The 24,167-nt window shown below is 39.7% G+C and overlaps 1 protein-coding gene across 2 annotated transcripts in view; it reads right to left on the minus strand.

Moving 5' to 3' along the window:
* crybg1a (crystallin beta-gamma domain containing 1a) overlaps nucleotides 1-22,616 on the minus strand; it is a 39,342-nt gene extending 16,726 nt beyond the window's left edge. Inside the window, exons 1-4 of one of the 2 annotated variants that reach the window (XM_026300535.2) lie at nucleotides 22,243-22,616; nucleotides 8,328-8,475; nucleotides 3,744-5,119; nucleotides 520-1,622 (exon numbers count right to left, since the gene is read on the minus strand). In XM_026300535.2, coding sequence (XP_026156320.1) covers nucleotides 520-1,622; nucleotides 3,744-5,119; nucleotides 8,328-8,475; nucleotides 22,243-22,586 — 2,971 coding nt within the window. In that variant the 5' untranslated portion in view covers nucleotides 22,587-22,616. Of the gene's footprint in view, nucleotides 1-519; nucleotides 1,623-3,743; nucleotides 5,120-6,171; nucleotides 6,340-8,327; nucleotides 8,476-22,242 lie in introns of those variants that run through there. The other variant, XM_026300617.2, reaches the window with a different exon arrangement.
* Between the last annotated feature and the right edge of the window lie 1,551 nt (nucleotides 22,617-24,167).

Below are 24,167 nucleotides of genomic sequence, written 5' to 3' on the forward strand. Positions count from 1 at the left end.
TAAATCAAAAAATAATCTCAAAGGGCAGAAAGACTTACAGAAACATTACAATAATTTGGGAAACAGACTAATTTACTTTCTTCCTAAGACTGACCATAGACAAAAAATTGATACCACTCACGTCTGTAGCTTTATATTTACTATATAAAACGAGTTAGTGATGTGAGTTGAGTCCTGTTTACTATATAAGGCTACACATTGTGGTTTTACAGGAGGTAATGTGCCAGAATATTTTGTAGTGTGGCTTTAGAATAACTAGATTCTGAAGAGCCAGGCTAGTTGTTTCCTTGTATTTCCAGTCTTTAGTTCCAGCTTCATGTTTACAATACAGTTATGAAATTTGCATCAATCTTCTCATCCAACTTTTGGGAAGAGGGCAAATTATAGTCTTTCTCAAATATCAATCATTTATGTACTCACTGTCAACAGAAGAACTAAATGATTTAGTTATGACGTTTAAACAGTAATTGAACTAATTTACTGCCTGGTATATGACAAGTTGCATTCATGCTGTCTCACCTTTCTTGGGACTTCCAGGGAGAGAAGGTGGTGTCTCACTACCAGAACTATCGTCAGGAGGTACCTCTTGCTGCTCAGGATTCTTCTTGGTTCTGTCTGAGACTGTCTGACCAGATGATTTTTTTCTATAGTTGGTGCCAATAGTGTGTGTCATTTCATCACTCTTTTTTCTTGTTGGAGATGAAATGGGCAAATGAGTTTTAGATGCCATGGGGGCGTTATTCTCCGTATGACTCTGTTGCTGTTTTTTGACATCGATGCTTTCCCCAGCAGGTGGGTCTCCTGTTTTAACGCTACACTCCATATGCTCCGTCTGCACATCATTTACCACCTTTGCAGAGTCAATGTTCTCATCTGATTTTTCCTTAATAAGCTTTGTTCCTGGCTTATTTGTGCTTTTTGTGGGAGAAATGTCTCCTGACACAGGTTTTCCTCCCTTAGCTTCTTCAAAACCTGGTTTCCTGCCAGCTTTGGTTGGAGACTTCAAAGATTCTTTGGTTCGTATTTGTTTCTGCTGTTTGGAAGTAACTGGTGACCCATAAGCATCAGCCACTGATGTTTTATCTGGGGATGCTGGTATTTTCAAATCAGCATCCAGTGTTGACCTTTTGGGAATTTTAGACTTTGAAACCATTGCACTTGGGGACCCACTGGTGCCATGTTCTTTTAATGTTGGCAACATAGAAACTGATTTCTCATTGCTATGTTCCTTCTGTGGTGGAATATCACTGGAAGGTCCCACTTTTGCGCTCTCTGTGGGGCTCTTCACCTTTGTTGTGACATTGGCCTTGCTTCCAGCTGCAGAGGATGGGGTCTTTATGCCACTTGCTGTGGTATGATGACTTTCTGCTGCTGCTTTAAGCCCTTGTTTCAGTGTTGTAGACTGGGTGACTTCTTGGCCTCTTACCCCAGACCCAACTCCTTGTGACTTTGCTTTGTACATGGGTAGAGAGGTATTATCAAAGTCAGAAGTCTCTAAGTCCTTTGTTTCTTTAACTAGAGGTCCTGGTGTGTCTGTCTCAGAAAGTGTAGTCTCATCAGTTGTGAATGGCTGGAGGTTAGTTTGCTTGAGTGCATCGTTATTGTTTTGGAGGCTTGGAAGTCTGTCAACAAAGAGATAAAGAGAACGAAGTATTAACAGAAATATTTTAGAGTAACCTGTATAATCAATCAAAAATAATAAACAATCATTCATTTAATCTAACTAAGTACATTTAATTACATACTGTACTTGCACAATTTTCAGCAAAATAAGAATCATTTTCACATAATCACATGCACTGACAGGAGTTTTCCCACAAATGAAGTATTTTACCCTTCTTATTTAAGAACAATAATACTTCTGTATATTCATTCATTCATCCATTATCTCTATCCATTTATTCCTAACCAGGGCCACAGGGATCTGGCTGGAGCCTATCCCAGCTCTCTTTGGGTGAAAGGCAGGGGTCCACCCTGGACAGGTCCCCAGTCCATCACAGGGCCACATAGAGACAAACAACCTCACACACTCACACTCACTCCTATGGGCAATTTAGAGTCACCAATCAACCTGACATACAAGTTTTTGGACTGTGGGAGGAAACCAGAGTACCTGGAGAAAACTCACACAAGCACAGGGAGAACATGCAGACTCCACACAGAAAGGCCCCTGCTGAGTAATGAACCCAGGACTTTCTTGCTGTGAGGCAACAGTGCTAACCACTAAACCATCGTGCTGCCCTACTTCTGTATATTTTTAAGTAAAATTTAGAGTTCTGGTCTATTACTTGAAACATAATATTTTTATTATGTAGTTTTGCTACTTAAATTGAAAAATCATCAGAACAATCCTTACACCGCTACAAACAAGAAAAAACTTAATTTTACTCTGCTTGTTGAACAACCAACATGCTAGTAAATAATAGCTCAGAATCTGGGGTAAAAAAAATCTTACTTTCTGACCAAGAGTAGGCTGCAGCAACTGGTACATTCTCACAGTAAATGTGTAACTACAATCAGAAGCATGTTGGCATGGCTTGGTGGTTCCAAAACAGGCTGAAGCATCGCTTGGAGTTACAATGGTAGGGACATGGCAGTGGCTAAATATCAATAATGTATGGTTCTTCACTGCTAACACTGAGAATGACTGCCAAGTAAAAGCAGATGATGAATCAACACCAACAGCTCCAAATGAGACAGGTACCAAAACAACGAAGAAAAAATTCAGACCTTTGCCTTCTGTTGTTGGTAAGCAATAACACAGTTTGCTGTCCGTCTCAAAACATTAGCTACTGACAATATGAACACAAACAAGAGAAACAGGGCAACAACTAATCCCTACACAAACGTAAGTGCAAAACTGCTAAGTTGTAGCTTTAAATGGTATTTCTTGGCAAAATGGCAAATGAACATGTTACTTAGTGAAGCCTTAGTGGTGGTGGTGGTGGATTTTTTACCTCTGGACAGAGCCAGAGCCTGTTTCCAGTCTTTATGATAAGAGCACAGATATGAGAGTGGCACCAAGATTCTTGTTTAAATTTCAGCAAGTTAATATTTCCCAAAGATTCATGACAGAGTTCAACTACTCACAGGCAAAGGAGAAAACACTGTTAAAGGCCTATGTGGTCAAAGAATCCCCCTGCAGCAATTCTGAAACTATAAATCAGTCTCAGTGTTCAGGAATGTTTAAGCTTGGTGTACACAGTGAATAAAACACTACTATCCATTATTTGTGTCTTTTGATAAAAGACTCACTATATATGCCATGCCTTTTTTTCTTTAGCCACGTGTCTAACAGTATCCATGGAAAAAAGAAACAGAAGTGTGCAGGCATGGGTCACAAGTTGGCCATCAAGTACTGTAATGAATAAGTTGTACAAGTAGCAAATACAGACCATAGGCCACAACAAAGGTGACCTTCATTTCAACTCCAAGCAATAAAAAAAATCCAGATTCATTCTTACCACCATTATTGTTTAGTAGGTAATATTTTTAAGGCCAATATAAGGTTCCTTTAGGTAAATGTCATTTTTACTTGATTAGATGTAGTGAATATAAATATTTCAAGGCTTCAGTTCAGGATTAGCCTGTATTATTCTCTTGTGGTACAATGGTGCATGGAACTCAGAGCTCAGGTTGCATGTCAGTAAAGCTCTCTTTAGCTCCCCTGCTTGTAGTTTCTCCCAGGATCAAAGGGACTGTTAAACAATAACCACAGAAAAGGAAAATGAACAGATACTCACGGTTTCACTTCTTCTGTATCAAAAATGTTTGAAGTTGAATCCCCGCTGCATTCCTCTTCTGTTGGTTCATTCCCATCTAAACTTGACTCTGGGCTTATGTACACCTTCTGGGCAAAACCCTTGTGCTTCGAAGGCAGATTCACAGTCTTCCGTGTAACACGAATTTCTCTCAGTCTGCGTTTCTCCTGAAAGGAACTTTGCTTTGAGTCTGTACCAGTGTCAGGCTCTTCTGGCTGTGGTAAGGTTGTTTGGAACTCCCCTGCTGTTGGTGCCAAGGAGATGGCTGATTCTGGCAACCTGCCACTGGAAGGCAAAATCTCTGAGGGAGTAGAGGGGCTGTCTGCAGTGACCTGACTGACTAAGTCGTCCTCTGGAATTACTGTGACATGTATAGCCAGTACAGGAGGCGAGTCTGCTCTAAAGTCCTCCTCCCTTTCTTTCATTGTATTCTCCTCCCCCCCTTCCCTCTCCACTTCCTCCTCCTCTCCCAGGTGTGTTTCCACCCATATGGCTTTGTGGAGCTGGACAGGAGAATCACCTTTGGGTGTTTCCTTTCTCTCATGTGAAGAGAATATCGGAGCCTTTTTTGTGGCTCTTGAGTTTTCCCTCCCTAAGTTTAGAGAGTCTTCATCTTTCGGTTCACTGAGGTCTGGGGTCGGCAGTTGAGAGCTTGATGTTATTCCTGTTACTGCAATGCTGTGCTTCTTCTCTCCAATTTTTATATGAGTTTTCTTTGACGCTACACTTCCCGAGGTTAAATTAGTTGACTTTTGGACCTGAGGTCCTTCGGAAAGGGTGCTTTTAAATGCTGTGATTGGGGTTGGGCTAACTGTACCCTCTGTATTCTTCTGGATGCTTTCTTCCAAATGAACCTGCAGCCTCTTGGTTACTTCCTTCACAACTGACTCTGTAAAGCCTAACTCTGAAGCTGAATCAGCAGAAGTATGAGTCGTAGTACCAGTGTCCAGAGGGGTGGGAGTCAAATTTCCAGAATTCCTTTCATCGTTGGGTGTGCTGACCCTGCACACAGTCATCTCCCTCACACTGCTTCTGCCACTGCTGTTACTGTCTGAAAATGGGACTTCTACTTCATCTATTAAAAATGAAGCCATGCTGGAGGAACTGGGACTGGAACTTTGGCTGAAGGAGTCACTGCATTCTGCTCCTGTTTGAGACTTACGTGCCCCTGTAAGCTCACTATCTTTTCGGGAAGGAGTTGGAGTCTTTATCCCTTCATCCTCTTGACATTGTGTTAATGTTGGAGAACATGCATCAGTGGATGAGTCTGAATTCTGCCTGCTGCTGCTGCTCTTCTTTTTCTTGGAGCTGAAGAGGCTGCTGAGACGATCTAACACTCCCCTCTTTTCTGAAGATGTCTGAGAGAGAAAAAAAAAATCTTGAATTTAGGCAGAAGCAGGGCCGGATCTAGAAATGGGCAGGGGTGGGCTCAGCCCACCCAAACGCCAGTCTTGCCCACCCAATAAAAATTTAATGAAACACAAAATTTTTCAATTAGTTTTTGTGATTTGTGCTTTGGTAAAGTTGATCTAAGGCGGGCTGCTGGTATGCTCTCCACACTCGCAACTTGCCTTCAGTGCAGAGAAGCAGATTCAGTTTCTGAAGTTACATATTCTGTTTAGTAGTTTCTGAATTTACCCTTTCACAGCTGGCAAGGACCGGCCCTGGGCAGAAGTCAATAAATTACTAATCCCCACTTGTTTTGTTGTAACTAATGTTACAAACGAAGTAAAAGCATATAACCAATTGTAGCACAGGGAAATTGATGGGTCTTAGACTTTAGGTATTTATTTATACATATAGTGTTGTAAGTTTTTTCAAGATGCCAATAAAAATATCATGTGTATATAAAGACATGGCCATAAATAACTTTTCTTTAAGATTTTATTTGTTAGCCCTTAGCGAGGGAATCAGATTAAAGCCAGATACTGTGATGTCAAGGAAACAACACACTGGTAAAACAACCGGGCTGCAGTTAAATGACTAATGACTAACTACAGAGATCTCAAGTCCAGCTGAGACAGTTGTGACAGCTCAAGAGTCACTTACTGCACATAAAAAGGAAAAGAATGAGGTCAAACAAGACAGGCTTAGGTCCAAAATCAGGCTAATTATCAATAATGTCTATTATCTGAATACTTCAAAATTCAAAATAACTGTGTAGTCAAACATAAAACATATCTTAAGTTTTTGAATTACTATAAACATTTAAAATTTACAACACAGCCAACACCTGACACAACAGAAAAACACCATGTGGTTACAATACACTTTAAAAAAACCTAACTGTACTCAGTATAAAGAGCACGTGTTAAGACAAGAAGCATGAACTGCGGTCTAAAACAACAGCAGTTACAGAGCACACTGTAAAGAACAGCAGGGACAGCGCACAAAATACCATGTTACATACCATTTCAACTTCCTGGAGTCTAAACTGTTGAATGCCTTTGGAGTTCTTAGTCTACTGTCACTTCTTTAGTAGTCGACAGAAAAAACACTCAGTCCTCCCTTGTGAGCAGACAAGCACCATTCGCTACCAGGATGTGTCTACAAGTGTCCCAGCTCTGAGCAAAGCTTCTTACTCGAGGGCATGGCCATTTGCATCGCCGTAAGAGTGTGAAAAAAAATTGTGAAAGACGATGTTTCACATGGCAAACAGGCAAAAGGAATTCACAATCCAGTGAAACTAAAAGGGTGTGGATAAGGCTGTTGGAGACAGCTCCACCCTTCCTCATTCTAAAGCTGGACAAATGAAACAGACATCTGTTATCTACATCTACCATGCCTTTTATTTAAGAGAAATTCAAAGTGTATCAATTAAACTCCTATATTAAACCTGTCATTTAGATAGGAGGTATATAGTGAAATGGGTCAAAGGTGCCACGATTCAGTGCTGTAACGGTGGAAAGAAATTCAACTTGTATTTATCCTTAGTGTCCTGAGTTAAACCTGAATATTTCCAGTCTACTTTCTAAACAGGCATTTTATGTGATAACAAGAAGTTTCAACACACTCTCCAGTGGTGTCAAACACACACATAATTTTACTGAGCAAACAGCAAGTAAAGACAGTGTGTGCTCAGGTTTTCCAGTTCATATCTAAACAGAATGAAATCCAGAAATCTAAATGTTCATATCTGGAATGACTTTTTCTGTAATATCTAGTCAAGGTGGTTGCACTGTACCTTCTGGTTGTTTCAGCTCATTCACGAGCCCCCTGGATTGAAGCAGAGTATAAAAGAGCATAAATCAAGAATCCTGTGTCCAGGGTCTTGAATGCCTTCTTGTCGTCCCTCTGTGTTATGCTACCACTGTGATATTAGCACTCCATCAAATATTCTCCTTGCATTCTAAGCAACGGCAAACACCAGGTAGGTGGAGGTAGTACCATATCTGTGTGCATTTTGGCTAATGTCCTTATCTGTCAGCCAAAGCCCTGCTTCATTCGCTGATCTCAGTAGCTGATTATTATAAAAGCAAACACAGGCACAGTGATGTTGATCTTAATTACAGTTAAATACTGCAGGGTATTGGAGCGATTAGCCTGCATGCTAAAGCATATACAAAGTTTGTTTATGGGTCTTTTTCTTCAACTATAAACCCAATGTAAATCTTTCTTTTAGTTATACACTTTAAAACTACCACGCGTTGATTCCTGAAAATTCTGTAATAAACACAGGAACATTCTCCATTGTACCTTTTTAGCAATTAACTCCGAAACAAATATCAGAGCAGGTTTGACAGGTTTTATTGTCTGGAGCGTACTGGAGCCCAGGGATACTGAGATCCCAGAGGATCACTGTATGTTCATCTTAAAGGGGAAGACACACCAAAGCATTTAAATATGTTACTTCAATCACCATAAGACATGCGAGTAAGTCCCTGAGCATTTAACACTGGCCCCTAGACAAAGAAATGTGAGAAAACTATCTGCATTTTCCTGCAAAATTGATGGCATTCAACTGTGCAGCTGTTCGGAGCATAAATCAGCAATGTGAACATCTAACAATAATATCTAGTTGGTTGAAGTTGAGATATTTTAAACTATTATCTATAGTCTTTTAACCTCTAATAGTGTGAAATAATAACTGCACTACATCTGATAGAGAAATATTCAAAAGTACAATATTTGCCTCTGGAGTAGAAGTGCAAGGTAGCAAGTAAGTAACCTGTACTACAACCTTACTTACTAAGTGCTCAGTCACATTCCACCAATTAAAGTTAGCGCTACAAAAATGGCAAAAGTTGAACCTAGGAAAACAGTAACATCAAGCATAGTAACAACTCCAATACATGCAGTACATGCCAGCAATAATACAGAGTTACTTATTTTGCATTAAACTAAATTATTACAACATCACAGTAATTGTTCCAAACACACACACGCATTCTAACCTTAATCCAAAAAGTCCTCAAAAAAACATATGAAGTTGTCAAAAGGCCAAAGTAAATGTGTCCACACAACTATAGAAAGACACACACACACACACACACACTACCCTGTAACATCTTCAGTTTTTAGTAACAATAAAATAAATAAATCTGAAAATGTGCTAATCAAACCAACCTTGAAAAATTTGGAGGGCGAAGTAGGGCTGTTTGGCTGAGTCATGTCAAAGCTGATCATGGAAGAGGACTCAGAATTAGGGTCCAAGTCCGATTCAGTCCGGAAAGTGCTCACTGTGGAAACACTCATCTGGTCAAAGCTCCTGGTCCTGAGCAGCAGGAAACAGAGGGGGAGAAAGAAAAGGAAGAGGGACAGAAAGGATGTTATGTCATTAGCCTTTGTTTCACTTCTCACTATACAATGTCCTTGTTTTTATTATGTATTCATCAGTCTCAGTGTCATCAAACCTTTGAATACTTTTCTGATTACAAATAAAACATAAATGACAGAGCACAACCTTTTTGTAACTTGATGCAATGAGCACAAAAACAACAAAACAGAAGTTGTTGTGTTGGCTTAGTTCAAAAAGCTGCCCAACACTGCACATTGGTGTGGAGCCTATCACTTTTCTTGGGTGTTGATGCCTTTAAGTATTCTAAATTTCTGCTTTCAGTGTCAACTTACATTGTGCTTTTGTGCTGAGTTGCAAAAACACACAAAAGACAAAAATATGACACTTAATGGACAAGACTCATGATGAACCCAAACTGTGCTGCTGATCAATTAGACTGCCACTGAGGATTCTAGTACGCATGTGAGGCATGAGGAGGTGCAGCTGTCGCAGGAGGACTGGTTTTTCTGCAGCTGAAGTTTGTTGGTTGCCTCAAAGCATTCAGAGCTGAACCATCACCAGTCTGATATCAAACAGTCCCCGGAAGAGTAAGCAGTCACTTTACAATCCACTTCATTTAAACTGTAGATGTGCAGAGGGTTCAACTGTTGCTAATAGGTTCACAGACTGCCACACAAATATATCTAGACCTCAGAGCCTTAGCAGCAACATTGCATGCATGGTACATTATGAGAAGGTGCTGAGGTACAAAAGAACTTCAGCCTACTCTAAGATAGTGTTTATCAAAACATAACTACTCTTATATAATAACTGCACTGTTAACACATATTGTTGGCAAGTGTGTCAGTAATTTTACTTCCCTGTAGTCATGAGTCTAAAGACATGAGTCACACTGCCAAGTTTCCCCACAAGGGGGCAGAGCTAGATTGGTTTTCTAGGGATGCTAGCCAAAAGTCAGTTCAGTTGACATGATTTACACTTTTGTAGCATTTGTCAATACTGAAGTGTGCCAAAGTGTGTTCCTAACTAAGGAACATATTCTGACTAACAGGGGGATGAACACCCTATCATGTCAAAGGAGTTTCTTAGTGATAAAGATACAGAAATTTATTTTACGAAGACATAAATAAATAATTAATGTACAGTAGTAAATACTGGGTTAGACCTAAGACTTGTTCCATGTATTCAATCTGGTAATAGAGTGCTCCAGCTGTAGAGGCCTAGAGCTTGCAGATATTCTACCATGTTTACATTCTGTTGTTGATCAGACAGGCAGGTCATCTGATAGTACACTATTATCACTGTCTTTCATAGGAAGTGATAGTTTTTAGCCTGATATGTCCTTTTGAAATATACTTATTTCTTAAGATGAAACACAATGCATGATTTAGCACAGGCCCACTTAACATGTGGTCTTAAATTGTGTCTTGAGTGATTGAATCACAAGTGGACAGCCAAGAATATATGACAGCCCTACATGAGTTTCCACATACGTCATTAATGAATGGCACTCAATGTAATGTGAGTTGGTTTAGTGTCATTTTGTGGTGCACGTGCTTCACGTTACCTACATTTCCTTTATTTTTTTTCAATAATGGCTCTCGACATTCCCCAAGTAACAAGCATGAACGTGTTGCTTTCAATCAAAAACAGGTATAAGTATTACACCAGAGTCTCAGGCTATTACATGTCTGGGTTATAAGTGCTGCATAAAGGACTAGAGCGCTGTTGAAGACGCTTCTAGCATGTTAACTGATTTATGGTCTGGTGTGGAACTATGATGGCACCAGTGCAACAGTAGATAGATGAGCCCTGCAGTAGCCAGGCTGTGCCAGGTCTCAAATTTTATTGTTAATCTAAAGTAGGCAGAATACAGAGCCTTGCCTCAATTTACTTGACTTCATTATTATCACGCTCTACTGGCATGGGAAACATGTAGGAGTAAATGAGGAAAATGTGCCATCTAATGCATCCTTACCTAAAAACAGTGTTTGAGAATAACCTCTGATCTTGTTAAAGTTACAGAATCAGCTGGGTGAACTCTGTCCCCCTCGCACTCTGTCAACATCCAGGAACCAACCAGCTTCAACTTGTCTGAACCTTACATAGGTTGCACACAGACAACAGCACTATTGTTTTAAACTCACAGGTTATGTGAATTTTGGCAATGAATGTTTGTTATTGAGTGTCTTGTAGAAAAGATTTAATAATGAGAATGCAAATGGAAAAAGCATGGCTCAAATCTTTAGTTGAGTTGCCTGGTCCCTTTCTTAATCCTTTAGTGACAGTTACTAAGGCAGTCACTGTGCAACCATAAATAAGTCACTTCATAAAGTCAATGTCAAAATGCTGCAACTCTGCATTCTAAATAAAACAACGACCCCTGTAACATTTTCATGCTGCTAAACCTAGATAAACAGCTACAAACTAGTAGAAAGGAGCTTAAGGGATTTAAATCTTGACCATAATATGGGCAACCAAGGTGTCATTAGCTCTACCAATCACAGCCTGCATGACCTATCATTATCATCATATAAATACACCAGAAGATTAGTCAGTGAGAGGAAACTTGTGAGCCAAACTGCAACTGCAGTAACAGTACCATCACCACAGCAACAATTCTAACATCATGTTTTAGCTTATCAGCCAGCAAAGCACTAACCTGAAGTGGCTGTTGTTGTGCGTGTTGTGTGTACCTACGTAAGCCTTAAAGGAACACTAGAAGCCAGCAAAGATAACATACTAGCCTTGAAAATTGTTTAAACAGTGAGAGGGGGAACCTCCCTTGCCTTCTCCACTGTGCTTCTGTTTAACAACATTTTTGCCAGGGAAACCTACTGTAACTGGTGGCTGTTTCTCCAAGAAATCTCTGTGCATTGACTATTGTGTAGCCAGGCATTAGACAGGTATATGCATGTGCATACTTCCAACAAACCTCTTGGTTCTCACTCAACCCAGAAATTAGTGCTAAACTGATGCGACATACTGGTGCCAAGAAATGTCATCAACACAAATTCATCTTTCATAGCTTAGATACAAACAGGCACATAAACAGATTTTATTTAGTTTAGAAAAACTACAGAGCCGCTGAATGAAGTCAAACAAGGGATGGAAAGGTTTCAATTACTGACTCACCCTCTGTTGGTTATATGAGGGGTATAATGAGTCACTTGAGGCTGTTGATGGAAGGTATCTTGTTCTAAAAACTAGAAAAAGTAGCCCACAGTGAAGAGGGCATTGGATCTGATCGCTGTACACAACAGGAACAGGCTCCAGTGAACTGGCCACAGCTAGATTAGTTTCTGATGTATGAATGTGTTCCAGGGCAAAGTTGCCCAATAGAAAACTTAGAGGTGATTACTAAGCTGAACAATTCAACAAAAACATGAGGCTCACTCACTGTATAGTTTCAAAACAGATAAAAGATATAAATAAGTTTTCACACAGTGAATCCAAAACAATTGGAGTTTGTGAGAGCAACTGTGCTTTAGGGAGTGCCTGGAACAACTGCTAGAGGGCTGAGTGTTTGCCAGAAGTTGGGCAGGTCTGCAACAACCAATAGGCTGCAGCCACTACACTTCCACTTGAGTGGAACATCAGTAAGATGCAGTTTTACAGTCAGCTTGGGACTGACAGACAATGATGTTAGTAACAGCACATGTTGATGACAGTGTGACAACGACAGCTCATAATGCTGACATGGTGACTTTGGAAGAAGCAGCAACAGAAACCACAAGTCAAAACTTCAAAAGTCAAAATCTGAATTAAGACGATCCTTTCTCACAAATGAATTAGGATTTTAAATGTATTCTTGCCTTAGGCACTTTTTCTGTTCCCTGTAGGAATAGAAATGCAAAGGGGGGAGAAAAGCGGGAATTAGAAGCACAGAAGTTCAAAATAAGGAGGCAGATAAAACTGCGTGTCTTCCCAAAGCTGTTCCCGGTTTAATATTTAACAGATTGCTTTAACATAATAACATTTTTAACCAAGGAAAACAACTTGAGTTTGCCTAATCCAAATTGGACTGTGAACAACCAACCACTCCTTTTACAGTCCGGGGAGGTGTGTCTCCACAACATGAAAGTGCAAGTGCACTTTGTTGTGTATTATCTTCACTGTTAAAACCCATAAAAGAATAAACAGAGTTCATGCTAATTTTAACTATTCCTACCTGCTGCTACTTAACCCAGATTTTAATGGCAGAGTTTGAGAGCACCATGACACACAAAAGGACAAGTTAACACCTGTCCTCCCTGACTGCCACTCAGTGTGCAGTGCGAAATCATCACATATCAAAATGTATATATTAGGTAAATATTCACTGATGACACAGTGAGAAATGGACATACAGTACACAAAAAATAAGCACACATCCTTATGGTACAGATACTTTTCTTGTAACTGCACTTATAATCATCCTATTGGCAGGTAGAATGTAAAATATACTTCCATCCTCAGAATAATGGAAAACAACTAGTGACATTGTGCATTAGCTGAGAGGACTTAGTCAAACTTAAACAGAAAGGCAGCAGAGCACAAGTCGTTCTGTAAGTAAACAAATCAGCAGCACCAGGTACACACACAGGCACGCACAAAGGCAGTCACGACTGAGGCTCTGAGTGTCAACATTTGCTCGGCTTTTAAGGAAACAAATGACTTACTCCATCCCTAATCATGAACTTAGAATTTCTTCAGTCAGTGTACTGATCTTGTGAAAAGGTGGCACAACTTCAGCAGAGGTGTTAACTGTTGTGTTTGAGATGTATTTCTAGTTGTATTAGTAGCAGCTGTTGTGGTAGCTTCGATTTGAAAACCTGCTTTTCCAAATCCAGCTTTGTCTGCAGACCTTTTGCAACATCAATTTCATTTGCAAGTGATTTGTCAAACAGCAGCAGTTATGGATCCTTATTTGTGATAGACATCAGAAATAATATCTTTAACATAATATATTTTGGACAGAGTCCCTGTGATGGACTGATGACATGTCCAGGGTGTACCCCTGCTTTTTACCCAGAGAGAGCCGAGACAGGCTAGACCCTAATTAGGAATAAGCAGGTATAGATAATGAATGAATGAATGAATGAATATTTTGCACAATAAGATGTCAATGTTTAGAGTACCTTAATTGCATGCATTTTCTCACCTCACACATTTTCATGTATTTGATAATCAGAGGATGTCTCTTCCTCTGACCAACACAATTCCACACAAATTCTCAACACCCATTAGGTATAACTTATGTGTATTGTCACACTTGCATAACGCAAAATGAAACAATGTAGACAGGTGTGGTGATGTGGTTATTAACATACCTGCCACAATCACCTGGAACAACAATTAGCTGGAAGTGATAGACAATGAACACTCCTCTAAAACACTTTAAACCTGCTGCACTTTAGGAACCATTTTTTCAATTTGCCCAGTTAGTATTAAAAGAGGTTTGTACTGACTCACCAAACCTTAGAAGTGTATTTCCTACATTTTCCAAAGTGACTTTAAGCCCTAACCAGAAGCAAAGGGATGTAATTTGCAGTGCCGTATTCAGCCTGTGGGTTTTTCACATGCACCAGTCATGAGTAGTCACACTGGCAAAAGCAAGGCCGTTATACTTTTCTTTGAGCTACAAATAAAGTAAACTGCTCTACTAAGAATGTGGTTCTGCGTTACTGCAACTGAGAGAAAACAGTATCTCTGCCTTTATAGCAGATTCCTCCATGTAAGCTTTCTGAGCACTGGAGAAAAAAGGCTGCTGTAAAGAGAAGCAGTTAGCCTGTCTTCTGATGGTGTGGGCTGACGCTTGTTTTTCAGAATACCAAAACTCAAAAATTCTCACCCCACTGTAGGTGCACTGAATCTATATAAAAAAAGAAACGTTTCCGCAAAAAATACCAGAAATTTATAGCACTAATAGCTGTTTTTCTAGAGTATCAGGCTTTCAGAGTGGAATTAAGTTATTAAAGTCTGTGAATCAACGACAGGTTTGGCTGAAATTCCTTTATGCTTCACTCTCCTTAGTTGTCAACTATAATCAAGCAGGAGGAAGGAGACATAACGAGACAGGATCTTAACTGCACATGATTCACAAAGTTCAGTGTGACAGCAGGGCAAAGACCTTTCCTCAGAAATTCTTTAGTTTATCAACACAGGACAAAAGTTACAACGTCCACAACTTTCACTAGTCAATAAGTGATTGTGCAAATGGCTATACAATATGTCACAACAGAGCTTCCACCTAAACATCCATTATGTACCGCTTATTCTGTCCAGGGTATAAGAAGGGGGCTGGAGCTGATCCAAGCTGACTTGGGAGAAAGGCGTGGTACACCCTGTACAGATTAGCAGTGTATGACAGGGTTGACACGTAGAGACAAACACTCACATTCACATATATCAGACCCATCATTTACCCTAATCTGCATGTTTTTGGACTGTGAGAGGAAGCTGCAGAAAACCCTTGCAGATGTAGGGAGAACAGGAAAATCCACAGAAGAAAATCCCAGGTAAAATGGGTATCGAGCCCAGAAACAACAGATCTGTATTCTTGATTATTCTCCAACTTACAAAACTGTTTCAAGCTCCAGAAAAAGAAAAAAACCCTTTCAGTGCTTCAAACATAAAACACCACATTTCACAACCTGCTCCCTGGAGTGACATCCTTCACATCAGTGAATTCTGTTATGTCTCCCAGCCTCCCTGAGAGCACATGCCTGCATTGCCCCACCTTAACGCTCTATTTTATCCTGCAGTATCTGTTGGAGTCAGATGGTCAGCATTCAGCAGTAACAGTGAAATATTCAATTGTACATAAAATGGCCCTTAACATACAGTATGTTTCTGCGGCTGGCTGTTTCAACATGTTGCAAAATACTTGTCAGTGTTGTTCAACTATTTGCAGTAACCTACCTTATCAATCAGACATAGATCATTACTTATCATCTGATCTGCCTGAAAGTGCTACTACTCAGAGGCTCTACTAGTTAAGTGCATTCCTGCAGACCCTCATGAAACGTTTTTGCAGAACAGGTTCGAGGCATTCTGTAAATTAAGATCCAGTGTGTGCACTTAATCGTTGCATTCCACCCAGTTTTTGCCATCATTAAATATTATGTTTTACTTCCTTATAATAACCAGTTGCAAACAGTATTTTGTAACTTTTCATGCAGCACTAGAAGAGCCCTGGCCCTCTCCCATTCTTTCTGTCATGCACAATTATGCAACTAAGTGAAACTACAGTGCAATGTCATCTCAAGCTCATGCTGGATGATTATTTTGCAAGTGTAACAGTAGTGAAAGATAAATATCAATGAAAATTTGCATTTCTGCTAATAAAAGTGCATCTGTTTCAGTCTGAACATGGTGCTTATTGGGGATACAATAGGGACTACAGGATATACCACCATCTGTCTTTTGAAACTGCATAGGATCATGTGCTCATATTTAAAGAATGAATTAATCATGAATTTAGACAACAGAGTTTTGTTAAATGTGAAGAGGGTATTAATAGCCAGAAACCCTACCAAGTGACCATACACTCACTGGCCACTTTATTATGTACACTTTGCAAGTACTGGGTTGGACCCCCTTTTGCCTTCAAAACTGCCTTAATTCTGTGTGGCATAGGCATAAATAAGGTGTTAGAAACATTCCTCAGATTTTGGTTCATATAGACATGATAGCATCACACAGTTGCTGCAGATTTGTCAGCTGCACATCCATGATGCAAATCTTCTGTTCCACCACATCTGAAAGGAGCTATTTTGGATCTGGTGACTGTGTAGGGGTCATTGGAGTACAATGAACCCACTGTCATGTTCAAGAAACCAGTTTGAGATGATATGAGCTTTGTGACATGGTGCATTACCCTGCTGGAAGTAGCCATTAGAGGATGTGTACACTGCGGTCATAAAGGGATGGACATGGTCAGCAACAATACTCAGGTAGGCTGTGGCATTTAAACACCACACTATTACACCAACACGACCAGCCGGAACTATTGGTAAGAGATAGGATGGATCCATGCTTTCATGATGTTTACACCAATGTCTGACCCTACTGTCTAAATGTCGCTGCTGAAATGGAGACTCATCACCTTCTATTGTCCAACTTTGATGAGCCTGTGTGAATTGCAGCCTCAGTTTCCTGTTCTTAGCAGACAGGAATGTGGTCCCAGTGTAGCCCATCTGCTTCAAGGTTCGACATTTTGTGCATTCACAAAATGTGCATTGGTATTCTGCATACCTTGGGTGTAACGAGTGGTTATTTGAGTTACTGTTACTGTTTGAGTTACTGTAATACTAGAAGTATTACTGAGAATGGCACTATAAACTGTCTCCTCCTTTGGAGACCAGCCTCATCCGTGTTTGCATATAAATGAGCAGGTGTGGACAAATGTGTATATCGTATCAGTCATCCTAATAGCTCCCTATGTTATGCACACTTTCACAGACAGTGAAAATCTTAGAAAATACCTAGTTTAATTTATATACCAAATACAAACCTGATTGTTATTCCATCTCAATTAACAACATACAGTTAATATGATCTTTATTTTTGTTCAGATGCTCAGGTCATCAATTGGAAATATTGGGCAACATGGGCAACATGTTGTGCTGGTTAGAATTTGTAAACATTGTGAGTCAGTATTGAATATTACTACTTGTATAGCTGTTCTTTGTGTTCTTTCTTAGAAATATTTTGAAAGATCTCCTCCTACATATGATGTTTGTGAAGATCTATCATCTGTTTGCAATTCCACATGCACATGAAAACTGGCACTCCATATTCACTGTGGAATGCAAAAAAGAAGATCTCTTCTTTCACTGTGTTGGATACTTGCAATTCTGTATGTATGCATTATGTGAATGTAAAATCGTATAGTGAGTGAAATGCAGAACTATGAGCTGAATGGCCTATGTTCCTTGAGCTTGAATATCTTAGTGTGACAAAAACTGTCTGTAGGATTGCCCAAGGCTCTAAGAAGCACATTATGCAATGTTGTAAATTAATCATCATAAATCAAAATTAGCTGAAAGAATTTGAATTGGATTCAAATTAGACAGGAACTTGTTAGCAGTCCCCATGTTTTATATGACTTATGTATTATGAGTGAGGTATGGAGAGGTACCATAAATAAATGGAAAAATCTTCATCTAAGGTCAGAATTAGACTAGCTGGGTTGTGTATCATACAATCTGATCAAATTATGTGTTTATAATTTGCTTAGTCAGGACCAAAGTGTTAGAGTAACTGATATACAAAAGCTGTCTGGAGGACATTGCCATCCCCAAAGGGTTTTACACAAAACCATATTTGTATTTGCCACAGTTGTAAAAGAGTAGTGTTTTCAAGTCAGCACAAAAAGGTACCATAGGCATTTTATTGGCACTGACAGCCAACGCAAAAAAAACACTGCTTGAATTATGCCTGTGAGGAAATTCCCCATTAATCCATTAGCCAAAATCCAACTTGTACCAACATAATGAATTTGAAGATATGAGAATATGAATACTGTCTTAGAGGCAGTAGGTCTACACAGCTACACAATCTTCTCAAGTCCAGTCAAAAGTTACACTGGAACACTGTAGTTCCTGTATAGGGTTGTTTCAAGAGTGCCAATTTAGGTTTTAATGGGACATAATTAAGCTTAGTAAAGGATAGAAATAACAAGATCATCTTTAAGAAAGCTTAGCCATCTTTAGAAAAATGTATACACGCCTATTGTACAACATGTAACGGACTTAGGATCACTGTTTTCACAGTTCATGTTCAAATCAATGGAATGAGTGATTCTATTCACACTTATTTACTTGTTAATTCCTGTACTGGTATGGGACCACAGGTATTGTGTGGAAAATCCTGACCTGTTCGTTTCGGCTTTCAAACTCCACTCCCTCACCTTAGGGATTATCTGGAAATATTAAGGGCAGGACTCCACAGCCTTTGTTGAAGGGTGTGACAGACTTTTCTAGTCTGCTAGACTATTTTTGACTGCAATCATTCACCCACTGAGGTTACAAATTATTTGGTAAAAGCTATTTTCTGAATGCATAGTTTTTTACACACTATTTTTATATTATTGCAGCCACTCTGCAAAGAAATGCCCAAGTATCCACACAGGTTAGTGCTCATGCAAGCACGAGCTCAAACACTGAAGCTTTTCCAATCCCACAGTACTACAGTACAAGGATTTTAAGTGCCGGTCAGATTCTAGTCAAGCTCCTGTTAATTCAAAGTGCTGTGATATAATTTACTTTTGTCACTTTGTCAAAACATGTCTCAAACTGAACTGAACTTGCAAAAAGGTCTTTACACTGAGAAGCTATACAGTGTTGCAGCTGTTTCTGTACCACACAGATGAGAGAGAGGTGTGTATGTTTGCTTCCATTTTCAAACTGACTTTTCAAATGTGCCAAATATCCAGCCAAGCAGGAAGAAGTTCAGTTCTGATTCGCTATTTCTTCTCTGTCACAGGACCAAACTGAAACAATGTCAGTTGAAAAGAGAGTTGTTTTTCAGGTCAAACCAGACTAAAACTTTTCATTTTCAGATACTGTATTTATAAATAGATCTTATTTTCATTATGTTTCCATATTTCACATGTGATGAGGGTCACTATAACGCAGCCATGGTCACCCAACTGTTTTCTAGCACAAATGTAACACCATACTGACTCAGATGTCATTAAACCCTAAGAGACCAGTTAGAGTAGATTTAATCCAATCGTACTGATCCATTGCTTTGAATAATTTACATAAATATTGTACAGTAGTAATGAATGTGCAATGAAATTTGCCAGAAGCATTAATCTTTAATGTATATATACAGTATATGTAATGAAATACTGATATGGTTGTCATTGGCCATCACGGTTACAAAACAGCACACTGGTAGATGTCTCATTAGAGATAATTACAGGTTATTATAGAGTACTTTACACCCCTTAACCTATAAAGGAACATTAGGACCTGAACTCTGTCAAAACTAACATGCCTCTTCTGTTTGTGCACAATGAAACTGTGTTTCTTAGCTCTTCAGACTATTAAAGGGATGTAAATGCACAGCACAACCAAGAGCTAGTCTCATGAAGACTGGAAGTACCTTTAGAGTTCCACTTTAGTTACACTGGGTTTATTCTTATCAGTGGCCATGCTTTTCATAGTTTCTGGTGTGATACGTTGGCATCCATCCATATTTAATAAAAATTACACTTTGCTTTTGGTTTTTGATCCAATAGAATATTTTAAATAAGCAAATGAAAATGGCATGGACAAAAATGATGGGACACTTATCCTAACATTTTGTTTTGTTACGGATAATCACTGCAAAAAACCCATTTCTGTAGCTCTCGCTGAGACTTCTGCAGCTGGCAGCAGGTAGGACTCATAGGCCATTTCAGAATAGTCCAATGGTTTGTGCTTAGCCATTCTTGTGTGCTTTTAACTGTGTGTTTTGGGTCATGACCTGCAAGTGAGACAGTGTTTTGTGACACTGGGCATTATGTTTTCACTCCATTGCCTTGATAAGCTTGAGATTTCGTTGTGCTCTGCACAGATTCAAATGCCACATGCTGCAAAGCAGCCCCAAAACATAACTGAGCCTCCTCCATGGCTCACAGTAGGTATAAGGTTCTTACATTGAAATTTTAAATTTTTCATCTGTCAATGTAGCTGAAGGAACTTGCCAGAGAGCTCCAGTTTTGTGTCATCCATCCAAAGGTCATTCTTTCAAAAGTATCTTGTAAATATGCATTTTAGCAAATTCCTGCCTGTCTTTTTTATGTTTTAATTTCAGCAGTGAAGACGTCAAAGGTCTTCATCCAAGGAGCACCACTGTCATGTAAAATTCAAGCACTGACGTGATCTAACACTGCTGTACCTTGACCTTGGAGTTCTGCTTGTACTGTATCTGCAATGTTTTCCTTGGCTCTTGACCATTTGCACTATTCCTCTATTCAGTCTGGACTTTCATATTCCTCTTTTGGACGCATCCAGAGAAGCCTTCTCTGGTCCGGGTTCAGCGTGGTGCACACAACTGTACCAAACAGCAGACATCCTCTCTCTATTTAAATCGGCTGAATGACTCAATTGAATTTGTGTGATACTGTGAAATGCACATACTCTACAACTAGGCAACACTAAGAAATAATTTCATTCTTTTCACAGTTTCTTCGCTATACTCGGACATACCAAATTCATGCGGGCATACATGAGACAACTGCTGTTAATTCTGTAATTGTTTAGGAGAATTTAAGCACTGCTTCAATGGTCAGTTAGAGTACCAACAAATGTATCCATGCCTCTAGGTTAAATTGCTGCTTTTAGTCCCTCCAGGGAAATTGCTGAGGCTTTTCTTCACCTAGAGAATTCAATTTAAATGTTTGCTGCAAACCAAGGCAAGCACCATAAGGTCAGAAACTACACCTGAACGATTACACTGCTCCATATCTAATGGATATTTAACTAGAAAACTAAGATCATTGCTTCAATGTATCACTATCATATCACAGTTTTATATTTCCAATGTCAATAAATACATGCCATTTGTCTCCCGAACCTTCTGCAAGCTGTGTGTCACATTTGTTGTCGCTGTCTCTGGTATTACTCACAGTTACTCAGACCCAGTTGTGACTGTGATTGAGCTTTATATAATTAAACTGAATAGGAAAATGTGTCATACCTGCACGACAAGTTTTTCATTTCAGGATTAAATGTTATGAAATGCCTGCCATGCTCATCACAACACAACAGCATCTCGCAATGTAGGTTAATCTGACAAAGTGCAACGACACCTGAGTTAAAGGAAACGTGTCTCAACAAATCGGTTTAGGCACGGAAACAAATGTGGATCTGGATACATATTGGAAGTGAAATAAAAACATAACTGGAAGGATCTAGAATAAATGAAGCACTGGGAAATTCTCTGTCATTACTGTGGACATTAAACAATTTCTTCTTAAATCGTTGATTTATACAGGAAGAGTGACTCAGCGTGGAGATTCACATCACAGTCACACTGTTCCCCATGTTCCCATCAAGGAGCTTCCCAAAGCAAGCACAGTCCTGCACTTTGGGAAATGAGCAAGGCTGAAAGGAGGGGGGCCAAATGCCTTTCAGAAGGGCACTGAAACAGAGCAGGGGTCAGTCTGCATTTGCTCCCCACAGAGGGGACGGGGAGGACAGATTTGTCAAACTCAATTCTACACAGAACACTGGACACAAAACAACATGTCCTGCCTGTGTGACAACACCTGCACCCCCTCACTGTTTGTTTATCTCTCAGCATTATTCAAATATGACACCAACAAATGCAACGCATGGCTAAACCAGCTCAACGCCACAGTGGTCCAGTTTCAAAAAGTGCCACAGGGAAAACAGTCGCTCTGGGAGCTGTTTCCCTCACGCTTTCAGATTGTCAAATATGGTGGAACTGGTTTCCAAAGTGTGGTCTAGTGGCTCCACTGGGCCCCGGGGAGACTTTCCAGGAGGTCCCTTTGGCTTCACCATTAATTAACTTAGATGTATACTGTATCTACTGTAAAGTGAAGATAGTATCAGTGTAAAGACTGATTTAGTACAATTAGAGACTATATTTAATAACACAGATGATTTTGATTCTTCAGACTTGTATAGTTTACGTGAAGATCATAGGCCTAACTTTTCCTATTGCAGTGTAGTTTGTAAGCTTTTTAAACACTAGACAGAGTATCCATGCCCTGAGTGAGAATAATTGACTGTTTGGTCTTACAGGTGGCTGCCGAGGCCGTCCAGCTCATCATTCTCTAGGAAGAACACCTCTCCTCCTCCTCCCTCTGCTTTGCGCTTGGATTTTCTACGTTTCAGCTTGAACGACAACAGTCTCTTTCTTTTCTTTTCTTTCGGTGACACGGGCAAAACATGATCGGGCAATGTGGCGGTGTCACCCGGGCTGAAGGGACCTGGGTGCGCCGGTGACGTCCCCGTGTTGCCGTCCGTGGGGCTGGTGGCGGCTCCATCTTTGAGGGTCCCCGGCAATCTGAGCTCTTTGTTGTCCTTATCAAGTGACTTTAATTTAAACAAACCCTTGATTTTCAGAGTGCTGGACTTACTCATGGTCTGCGATCAACAAGTCTTTGTTATGGAAGTGGGAGCGGGAAGGTAAAAGCACGCGGAGGGCTGTCCTAGTTATAGCCGCGGGAGGCGGGCTTCACTGGGCCAACCGGCGGAGCGGGTTACCGCGAGCGTCTGGACTTGCCCACAGTTACCGCGTGCTCCATCAGGTATAAAGGTATAGTTGAGTAAATATATGCTAAAGAAAAAAGCACATCCACATGCAGCTACAGTCTGTTGAATGTTCAAATCAATACATCTCAATTTGGATTCATCAGTTGTTCAGTTATAGGCTATACTCTGTTTTATATTATGTCTGGCAATATCTACACTCTAAAATATAAACTTTACATTAAAAATACATTTCTCATAAAGATACAAACTACTTTTTATTTTTTGGTAGCTGAAGAATATTGTAATACTGTTCACTGCCTATAAAATACCCACTACATGCAACTTTTGATTACCACAAATCTTCCTTTTTCATTATCAATTAATTTGCCTAATATTTAATTGATAAGTTCATTGATTCCCTAAAATGTTAGATAGTTAAATAGTGTAAAATGCTCATTCTCATACGGTGTATGCCCAAATGTTTGATAGTTTAACAAATGTCTTTGGTTGGGTATAAAGTCTTCATGCATACTGTCTAATTTGTTAAGCGACAGCAATTTATTGACTGTCCACTGAAATAACAGCTCCACCTGCTGGCCATGTTGAGGAAATGCAACAAACATCGGTGCCAAACTGGACAATCTGACACCTGTGGTTAGACTCAGATCCTCGATTCAGCATCTATAGTGCTTATCCTAGCAAGGAGCCAATCCCAGATGATACTGGTTGATAGATGCAGTACCACCTGGATAGATTACCAATCCAATCAAAAGGAAGAACACACAGAGACAGACAAACACTTACATTCACACCTAGAGTCACCAATAAATCTAACCTGTAAGTGTTCAGACTATGGGAGGAGAAAACCCAAACAGACACAAGGAGAACATGAAAAGTCAACACAGAAAGACCCCAGGCAGACTCAGATTTGAGCCCAGAACCTTCCTGCTGTAAGGGAACACGTGTGACACACAACACAAGCTATATTTGTAAATTTATCTGCCTGTTAAAGCAGAAGAAATCAAAATAAATAAATAGATTAAAAAAAAACTTGACATCACAAAAAGGAAAAAAAAATAAACTACCCATCAAAAACAAAACAATAGGATAACATTTATTCTCAGCAAAAGCCAAATGAGGTTTGAGGTCATAACAGAAAAAAGACGTGTGGTATGAAAGGTCCCTGTGACCTAAAACTAAAGCTATAGAGAGGCGTTTATGCAATTTTTTGTCTATATGGGTCTATATGGGTGACTTATTCTCTTTAAGTCAGCAAAAAATTCAGAACATATACAGTGTATTTTGTCACAAAACAAATTATTTGTGTTTGGACCTGATCTTTGAGGGGTTACTGCTGAGACTGCTACATCTGGATATTTGGGATGTATTGGGAGATTTGGATAAATCAATACATTTTGCAGTAAGCATTGCTTGGATAACAAAAGAAACCGCCAGATGTGCAGCAGCTGG

Source organism: Mastacembelus armatus, chromosome 22, assembly GCF_900324485.2.
Source record: "Mastacembelus armatus chromosome 22, fMasArm1.2, whole genome shotgun sequence".
Taxonomy (NCBI): Eukaryota; Metazoa; Chordata; class Actinopteri; order Synbranchiformes; family Mastacembelidae; genus Mastacembelus; species Mastacembelus armatus.